This window comes from Drosophila innubila (assembly GCF_004354385.1).
Source record: "Drosophila innubila isolate TH190305 chromosome 2L unlocalized genomic scaffold, UK_Dinn_1.0 5_B_2L, whole genome shotgun sequence".
In the NCBI taxonomy this organism is placed as follows: Eukaryota; Metazoa; Arthropoda; class Insecta; order Diptera; family Drosophilidae; genus Drosophila; species Drosophila innubila.
This window is the reverse complement of record NW_022995373.1, coordinates 4,137,126-4,147,711: the sequence shown is the minus strand read 5'-3', so window position 1 is coordinate 4,147,711 and position 10,586 is coordinate 4,137,126. Positions and strand designations below refer to the sequence as shown.

General features: G+C 33.0%; 1 protein-coding gene across 1 annotated transcript; it reads right to left on the bottom strand.

The window, feature by feature from the left end:
• LOC117782667 (NADH dehydrogenase [ubiquinone] 1 beta subcomplex subunit 2, mitochondrial-like) lies at positions 1-601 on the bottom strand. Its single transcript, XM_034619695.1, has 3 exons — positions 449-601; positions 236-359; positions 1-169 (listed from the first exon to the last, which is right to left on the bottom strand). Exons 1-3 carry the CDS (start codon positions 547-549, stop codon positions 98-100), a joined length of 297 nt encoding a protein of 98 aa, XP_034475586.1. The 5' UTR covers positions 550-601; the 3' UTR covers positions 1-97.
• Positions 602-10,586: the final 9,985 nt, after the last annotated feature.

Genomic DNA, 10,586 nt, shown 5'->3' with positions numbered 1-10,586 from the left:
GAACTTCCATATGTTTAATCAATACAGCATCATTAGTGGCGTTACTATTCAACAAACAACTTTGAACTGCGCAAGTTTTTATTGATATTTAACAGTATTACACGTTATCACGAGGGATACCCAATTGAGCATTGGTCCACTTTGAAGCGTCGGGATAGTCAAACTCTCCCTGTAAATAAATGTGAATACTTATTAGATCAGGTATGTATGTTTGTGTACATGTACTCATACTAACCGTAATATGATCAGGTTCGTGCCATAAGTGCCAGATTACCCACCACCACATAGCCCCACCAACAGCGACAGCTCCAATTTTAGTGGCCTTTGAATGGGGTGGAGGTGCGCTTCGGTAGGATACACTAAAATATTCCCATTTATAAACAAATGATCATTCGTACGGATTGTATTATATAACATTTGTATACACATTAAAACTACTTATGCTTACACATGGCTTTTTCTGTTGATTATTTTTGTGCTGGAATTTATAGCTTGTAATCCTCTTCCACTCGCTAATAGATTCCGAAACGTTCTCATTTTCGCAAACATATTCGGTTTTGAGTGTTGAAATATATTAACCAAATAATAAATTGTATTAGTGATGTAAGCACTACTATCGATATAAAAATTTCAATATATATATACCCATGTAAATTATAATAATCGATTCTAAAAAAAAAAATTTCCATCCCAAAATGTTTGTATGGTGAACTAATAGTGGTGGTATTCCTGAAACAGATTTGGATTTGGTTTCGTTACAGATTTGATTTGGCCGATCAGCTGTTCACAGCTGCTCCATACAAAATGTGTAGGGTTGCCAGGCAAAATAAATTTAAAAAATGGAAAATGTGATAGCCCTAAGAGATTTCACGAAATCAGGTCTGAGGCTGATTTCGTTATGATATCATTTCGATAATATGTAGGACGGTGCATTTCGATAACATTATTTGGCCACACTTAGTGTTTGTTTACATTTTGTTGCGATTTTAATATGGCGAATGTTGAACGTTGCCTGCATTTTAAGAATTGATAGTTAAATAGCTATAAATTGAATGCAGAATAAATACTATAGATGTCCCAGATGTCCCAAATCGAGTTAAAATCGTAATAGTGGAATCCCACTAATCTATATCCACTGCTAGTATCTTAGAGTTGCTGGAGTGTCACGCAAAAATTTCACAAAGGGCTTCAATTGTAGACTCGCATCCAATTCCGAGTGACAGAACACTTCAATGTTTACGTGTGTGAAAATATACTCAATATAAAATTAATTAAATAGGTAAAATCTTATTATTAAAGAAAAAGATGGAAGATGGTGAGCATGTAGCTGAAGTTTTGAAGTTGAGCAGATCGCATGAATGAAATTTAATGAAGAGAAGGAAAATCATTTTCTACATGTAAAGTTTGGACATGGGTGAAATTAGCAAAAAAAAATAAATATGTATTCCAATGCGTTTATTATTTTAATTTATATTTATATTAGAACGAATACGAACGAACACAAAGCTTGAAAAGGACTATTTTTGAATGATTAGTGTGGCGGCTGCCTAATTTGTCAAAGAAAGACACTTTTTTTCGGACAGCCATTTCCCTGGACAAGCGAAATGCTGTTGCACTTTATGCTCTAGGATCGTCGCAGAGAACATGACAAAGTCCACCGACTTTCTGGCATATCGAAATTAATGGTCTGCAAAATCGTCAATCCTTAAATATATGGGTATTTTGAATGAATGAATGTGAATGTTTACCTCCCTTTAATCCATTAGGACGAATGTCGCCGAATTGCTCCACTGCATTTTTGCCATTCCTGTGTTTAAAACAAAAGTTTTGATATCTAAAAATACGGTAAATATCTATTATACGGTTCTCATCTCAAAAAAAAAAAAAAAAACCACAAATAGGGGGTGATTTATGATGAATTTATCAGTAAAAATTAGATTGGGGACTCACTTGGTTTATTTTTAAAAAATCTTTGAAATTTTCATACAAAATTAAATTTTGCATGGTTGTATTGTGCAATTTGTCACTACTTTGCCCGTTTACCAACACTACTTTTGTAAGCGAATTTGGGTAAGTACCTAATTTTGACTCGCCCGATTTCTAGCCGTTTTCCAACGGAATCGTGCAGAAAGCTTTAATTTTTATAAAATGTCGTGCACAGGTTGTGATGTTACTGCGAGACAGTTTCTTAGACTCATTAAAAGTGAGTTGTTAGACTTCTTGCGGAGTCACAACGTAATACTCAGTGAAAAGTTGAAGTTTAAACATGTCACGGATAGGATCCATGAGGGGTTTATGGCCATTGGAAGGCTTTACAACCCTTCCAAAGAGGTGGTCATAGATAAATATGTCTATTTAGATGAGCTGAGATGATAAGGTAAAAAAAAAGCGCCGCAGGCAAAAATTTTTTTAAAAAAAATCGCGCGATTTTTTTTAAAAAAATTTTACTTACCATATATTTCACATCCTCATGGGAAAACGATGATGACGCTGATGACGCAGAAGCTGCAGATGGTATATTTTAAAAGAAATATGCGGTTAACTAATTAAATATTTTATTAATTTAAAGTTACGGCAACATTTAAACACCAGTTCAAGTAGTGTTGGTAAACGGTTATAAATCGTGCGCGTCAAAATTAGTAACTTAACCAGATTTGGTTACAAAAGTAGTGTTGGTAAACGGACAAAGTAGTGACAAAATGCACAAAACAGCCATGCAAAATTTAATTTTGTATGAAAACTTCAAAGATTTTTTAAAAATAAACCAAGTGAGTCCCCAATCTAATTTTTACTGATAAATTCATCATAAATCACCCCCTATTTGTGGTTTTTTTTTTTTTTTTTGAGATGAGAACCGTATAATAGATAATTACCAAAAATACAATAATTTAACAGAAGCTTATCATTTGTGAAATTCATTTTTTCTTTGCTCAAACAGTATATTTTTGCAAAATTTCTCGATGTAACGAACAAAACCCGAGTTGGTTTCCCTGCGTCCACAAGAATGCAAAAATTTCGCCTCCCCAAGCTGCCTATGATTTTGAATGGGAATGGACGTGCGTTCTCAAATGTCTTCACGCAAACGTGAACACAACCAAAGTGGAAACCCAGTAAAAGTTGGTTTGAATGAAAGCGAATTACCTTCAACCACCTTATTAAAAGTTTTTTTAATTCGCTTTAACGCTAAAGTTAGGTACTTACTAAAGATGGGTCAGAGCCAATAAAATTGACGGTCAGCGCCGAAATTTAGTGTGATCAACGCTATACCAACAACACCTTATGACTTATGACCACCCTTTTCTGATGCCGTTTGTGAGTATGGCACCAGCGGAACTCAATAGTTTAGACTCAGCGAACGGATGTGAGTACCTAGCTTGGCAATGATTTAGAAAGCTTGCTTTTTAAGTCCAAAGCTAATTTTTCAAGCCGCTTAAAATGAACGTATAAGCTAGTACATTGAATTAAAAATGGCTGAATTTAAAGCCTTCGTTCCTCCTTCTCTTTTTCTTTCAGCATAGGGCAATATGCAAATATCTTAAAAACTTTTCTTTCTATTTTTTTTTTTTTTTCAATTTTGGCGCTTTTTAAAATGTAAGCAAACCACAGCTGACGCCCCAATATGGCCACTCAACATTTGGTTAGTTTTTGGTGTTACGACGCTAGGCGTCCAAACATTAGTGAGTACCTACCTTTAAGGTAGGCGGAAATTTATTTTGGATATGGAGACGGGATTGTTAGCATATGCCCTATGCTAAAGGAAGCAGATTAGAATGAACGTAGGCGTCGCGCATATTGGATCAATTAGTCAAATAATAAGCTCGCAATATATATTTTTTCGGTCGACAGAAATATCAGCTGTTGCCTATAGTATTGAAAAACGCCAGACCTTATTTGGCAATTTTTTTTTTTCTTATGCCTATTGTGAGTACTGCACTAGCGGAACTCAAGCAAGATAATTTATCTTTTGTTTCGCCACTCTTTTCTTATATGGAGTTTATCCCAACGAGCGGAACTTTTTCGATGTGTCTACCTACCTTTAATTAACATGGTAATAATTAGGTTCAGTACTAAATACTAGGGGTATTTCTGAACCAGATTTAGATTTGGTTTCGTTACATATGTGATTTTACCGATCAGCTGCTCCATACAAAATAGTAATGTGACCAGAAAAAATAAAACAAATTCTGTCACCAAAGTTTGGGCAGAGCAAAAAAAGTCATATATTTTGACGAAATTTAGTTTAAGCAACGCACCGTGGGGAATTTTGATATTATTTTGGAATTATTTAATAACTCGAGAAAAAATAAAGTTTTCTTGGTTTAGTTTTTTGCATTGGGCATATAATATCAAACTTGCAGGTTAGGCGTGCTACTATGCTCCTTACGTGTTGGTAAATTTCATCCAAATCGGAAAACTATATCATATAGAAATAATATGAATTATCGGTATTTTTTTTTTAATATTTTCAGGCCAAACTCTCTTGTTTTAAGTGATTGTAATTTTTTTGCATTTTAGTTAACGTAAGACTACCATATCATGTAGAAAAACGGTTGTAAAACGCCAAAACGTTGAGATATCATTTTAATTGTAAACGAGTGAGATGGCTCTCTTTTTTATACAATTACGAGGATAATACGACCAAATTCTACAATCCAAGCTATTTTTCGATTTAGGCGCCATAAACTCTAAATATGAAGCTAGAGACTGAATTTTTTGTGTACGTTAGTTAGACAAAAGTTAAATTAAATAATTAATTTAAATAATTTTTTTTTTGGAATTTGGACCACTCTCTCCCCACTAGGGTCTTGGCAAAAAATGCGGCATATTGTCAAAAACTCTAAAAGTGAAACTATGCACTTGAAATTTTGTATAAGTTTTACCTATATTAAACAAGATTTTTGAAAAAATAATATGTCAATTAGGCCACGCCTTTACTTCCTTTTATTTACTTATTTCATTATGACAGCAGATATATATTTTAAATACCTCAAGAATTGTTAACTATAGCAAACTTTTTTTACTTTCAACAGTTTTGCTTATTTATTACCTTTAAAAAGTCACTATACATTGGGTGCCAAATTTCACAAGCACGTTTTATGAAAAATCAGCTGACTTTGGAGAGCTGCCACAAAAAAAGGGTTGCCACCTAACCAAAAAAAAAATATTTTTTAATCTAACTAAAATATCTACTTTTAATAAATGAAGCCATTTTTTGATTATGCTGCCATGAAATCTTGGACTTTATGCCACCTGTTGGCGCAGTTCAGCACATTTGTCGTATTTTTAGACCCCGTACTTAAAAAAAGTACAGGGGTCTATTAGGTTTGTTTTAACGAATATGTGCGTAACAGGCATAAGGAGGCGTGGCAGACTCTATAAAATATATATATTCTTGATCAGCATCAACAGCCGAGTCGATACAGCCGAGTCGAAAATCAAGTTTAAGTATGAAAAACTTTTTTGTTTTATGAGACATCTAAAGCAAACTGATACAATAAGCATATGACTTGGTTTTATGTATCCTGTCCAAAGTTGGTTCAATTCGAATCACTATATCATATAGCTGTTATAGGACCGATCGAGTGAAAATCAAGTCTTAGTACGAACAACTTTTTTCTTTTTTGAGATATCGTAACCAAACTGATAGAATATACATAAAACTTGGTTATATATATCCTGTCAAAGGTTGGTTCAAATCGGAGCATAAGGCCGATCGGGCGAAAATCAAGTCTTAGTATGAAAAACTTTTTTGTTTAATGAGATATCGTTATCAAACTGATACAATAAGCATATAACTTGGTTTTATATATCCTGTCCAAAGTTGGTTCAAATCAGATCACTATATCATAAAGCTGTCATAGGACCGATCGGGCGAAAATCAAGTCTTAGTATGAAAATCTTTTATGTTTTATGAGATATCGTTACCAATCTGATAGAATATGCATTTAAGTTAACTAAATATTTTTTAATTTTTTCCATTATTAGTTTTTGCCATAGTAAGTACGGGGTCTCCGACAGTCGAGTATGCTCGACTGTAGCACCGGCCGACTAGTTTTAATTAATCATTAAGTTTAGTGTAGTTTAGGTTTAGGGCGAAGCGAGAGCACAATAATTATTTCTTTGGTCGCTCTGAGAGCGAATTCGCCTCGCTTCAAGCTAGGCCTAAAAACCTTTGAAGTTTTAGTTGTCGAATAGAAGCCATTTTATACAGCACGAGTCGTCACTATTTTTTTTTCTCGCTTTCGTTTTTTAAATTCACAATCGATTTAGACGCCATCAATCTTTCGTTGGTTTTAAAAATCGCCCATAGTGCAAATCAATCTAAAATAATTTTAGGTCACGAAAACTAGAAAGTTTTTTGGATATGGAGATAAGAACAGAGGTTTTGGCTGGGATTGCTGGGATATTGTGCTATGCTGAAGGAGCACGAGTAGGCGTGACGCAGGCGCTACGCATATGTATGTTAAAATTTATTTGGAAGGTCTTAAGCACACACATCTTGCCGAGCTTCCATCATTCCGTGGACGCTACCAGCATTGCCCCAAATATATCAGGGACAATATTAAAGAGTATGTGAACTCTCCAAGCGACTTCGTTGTTTGACAACAATAAGCTTTTCGTATTTAAACACGAAACTTATTTAAAAATTTACGAAAATTTTCGAATGGTTGCTTTCAAAATTTATTCTTTTTAAAAACTCTCTAGATTTCAGGTGATACCAATTAAACAACTTTTTTTGGCCCCCTTCGCCCAAAGTTGCCTTCGCCCTTGGTTCGCTAGGTCTCAACTCCATATAAATACTAGGAGGCTCCGCCCCTTGCTCACTTTGCTCGCGGTGCTACAGTCGAGCATACTGGACTTTCGGATAGAGGTGGAGAAACATCGATGTTTGCTTCCATCGATGTTTACTTCCATCGATGTTACATCAGAATATCGATGCTTATCGATATTTTTCGTAAAAATGCTTTACTTAATTCGAAAATTTTGAAGTGAAAAAGTATTTTGTAGTGCATTTATGTAAAGTCAGTTTTCTTTACATAAATGCACTACAAAATACTTTTTCACTTCAAAATTTGCGAATTAAGTAAAGCATCATCTTATGATTAGAATTAATCATATAAAAATTTTAATAACGTAGAGGTTATTCATTTACCATTCATAACAAAAATAATATGCCTTAACTAAACCTGAAAGATATCAGATTATAGCAAATTCAGTTTAATATAAAGATTAAAAATATAAATTAATAATAAAAAAAAGAATAGAAAATTGGCATTCGGCACTGCGCAAAAAGTAATTTTTGTATACAAAGAAGCTCACCCTTTTTGCGCACAGTGCACAATGCCAAACTTGGTTTTTTTTTATCTGTTATCAAAAAATCATTGAAATTTTTCCCCGCCCACTTACACATACCTTATCTCATGGACCAGGTGAGTTCGCAAAAGTTTTGGTATGCCATTCTGTTAGTTAGGACTAAACCTTCGGTAGATAGCTCGATCTGATCAGACAGTCGTAGCAAATTTTCCATACACACAAATTTCCACACACTTCGCATTATTCGCTCTCTTTGTTAAGTACGCATGGCTGCTATTGCAGAGTTTTAGTTTGCTGCCCAAACAGAGACTTTAAGAGCTAGAGATTTCAAACTTGGTATGTAGGTTCCTGGAAACCAACCGCAGATCAAGTTTGTTTTTATTTTTGGCGGTTCCCCTTGTTTTTCTTTGACTAATAGTAAAAATATATGAATATGAATATATATATATTTTTTCTTCTATACACTGCGTTACTGCGTCACTGCGTCACTGGTTAGACGCACCGAATTTTTTTTACTTATCTATCCAATTTTAGGTGGATTAAATAGTTTGAGCTTTAGTTTATAAAAGCATATAAAAAACATTCAAATTTTCAAACAAAAAAACATGCAATCAAAGCTTATCGATATGTCTTTTGAAATTCATCATATTTTTATTTGTCAATGAATTAAACGCATTTAACAATATAGAAATACTGAGATACAATTTAAATACAAAGTTACTGAAAAAAAAAAAAAAATCTTTCTGTATTAGATAAATGGGATAGCCTAAAACTTGAGACCTTCAAGATCAGGAGAAAAACTTCCTGTTTATCGCGATTTTGATATAAAATAGAAAGATGGCTAAAAATTTATCGATCAAGGCTCAAAATTATTTTTGCACTGTTTATAAAACCACAAACAATATTGGCATCAATTTCAAGGAAGAAACAAAGTCTTAAGTTCACAAGAAGAGCTTAAAAAATTAAGAGATGCTTAATTTTTTAAATATATGTATATAATTTAGCAAATATAGTTGAATTGGGTGGAATTAACTGTAGTTCCTCTCAGAAATACCAACTATTTCGAAAGTAAATCCCTTGGAGGAACTGAAAATTAAAAAAAAAAAATTAACTTATGCTTTCTGCCAGTAAAAAAGCTCATAAACACAAGGGGTTGTGTGACATGGGATATATAAGCAAATAAACGTAAACTTTTAGAATTATCTGATGATAAATATTTACGTTTTAATTTACCAGATGGAGTAAAGTCTGCAAAAAGATAAAAATCAGTTTAGGCTGTTATTGCGGCGGTGAGGCTGTGTCGTGTATAACTGGAAATATTAAATTTAACCTAATTTTTTTTATTTTTTTTTTAAGTTGTCTGCATCAAATTCACAAATTATGAATCTCTTATTGTCTTATACAACCTATCCAAATTTGGTTTGAATCGGACCACTTTAACATAAAGCTGCCATGGGACCGATCAGTCGAAAATATCAAATTTTACTTGAAATTTGTTTTTTTTGTTTATAAGCTAATAATTTAGTCGTCTCTCCATATATATTAATAAATCATATCTTAAAAACGACTCACTAATTCAGCTAAGAAAATAACAGCTTAAACCTTTTGTAATTATTTTTTTTTGTAGTTTTCCTAGAATTTTAAAGTCAAAAAATTCTTCTGTATTTACATAACTAATTAAACTTTAAAATCCATGGAGATAGTTAAGTTATTAGCATATGAGCAAACCTGCCATGCAAACCTGATTTTAAACAGTGGTTGATTTTCTACTGATCCCAACCAAATCTGTTCAGGTTGTATATAATTTGTGAGTTTCGTACAGATAACTTAAAAAATACAAAAGTTTTTCATACTAAATGTTGCTTATAGAGCGATCGTTGACATGTAAGCTATATGTGATCAGAGTTTAAGCTAAATTGGTCAGAACAGTTTATACAGTTTGCTAATTTCGTTGACATATAAAGAAATAAAATAGTTTTTGATTCCAATGCGTATTTTAGGAATGTCCGTGGCAAAAAGTAAGTTGATAAATAAAAAAAAAAAAAAAATTATTTACGAATTTTTTTATTTTTTTTAAACCTTTAATGTTGGGGGCTTTTCCAACTATAGGTTGATTTTCAAAACAGAGGCAAGTCGAGTCCACCAAAAAAAAACCATTGCCACAATTGTGCACGATTAGAGATTTTTGACTTTTAGTAGCACAACCCACGGTATTTTTCTATGTTACGCCATAGAGATAGCCTATGCTCAGGAGCAAGTAATTTGATACGTTCAAAGGATTTACTATGGCAGGTTTGGCTGAAGTTGATGGGAAAAAGCTCTAGCTATTGAACTGGTTGAGATAAGTTGATCGAGTTGAAAAATATATTCAGAACACTTCAGAGAAAATTCCAAGCACAAAATAAAAGTAGGCGTGTCATGAGAAAGGGCGCAAATTAACGGTAAGAGGGACTTTAAATGTTAAGAATATATATTTCAAATTTTAGATCAATATATCACCGGCTTCAAAAGTAACAGATTTTTGCCACCTAAATTGATGAAATACGACATAGTGCAATGGTTGATTTTGGTAAAAGTGGTAAATATACTATATATAAGATAATATAGAATACATAATTTGTGAGTTTGGTTGAAATATCTTTAAAAATAAAAAAATGAGTATGTTTTTTATCGTTATTATGGTACCTATGTTAGATAGTGAATCGATTTCCAATTTAGGTTCACATTGTTTTTTTTTTTTTTTTTTTAAATCATGTATTTAAGTTAGTATCATCACAAAATTGGATATCAGCCATCAAGAGGCTTTCGTTACTATACTATTACCTCGTAAAAATGTTATTTTTATTATATTGTTAGTCGGCTTTCGCACTCTTCATCGATCATTTAATCACTTAACATTTGATTTAAGTTTATGTTAGCTTTAAGAAGTATATTTTGTGATACCAATATATAATGTTTGGTTTCTGATTTTTAAAAATGTCCTGATAAGTTCATAAGGTAGTAATCAAGTGTTATGATCCAATTATCTGTTGAATGTAATCACTGACATTATTCGAATTTCTTTAATAATTTGACCTTCGAAGTCCCGTATCACAACTCCACAGCTCTGTTCCCTATGGCTTTAAAGCTATAGACCCAGATCGTCAGCTCAATTTGTCGATTTATAAAAAGTATTTGGATTCTGAGGTCCCAGATGCAGCACAGGGACCCTGTAACTTACGCAATAAATTCAGAGTCTCTCACAGTCGAGCTCCTTAAAGCCTTTCCTACAA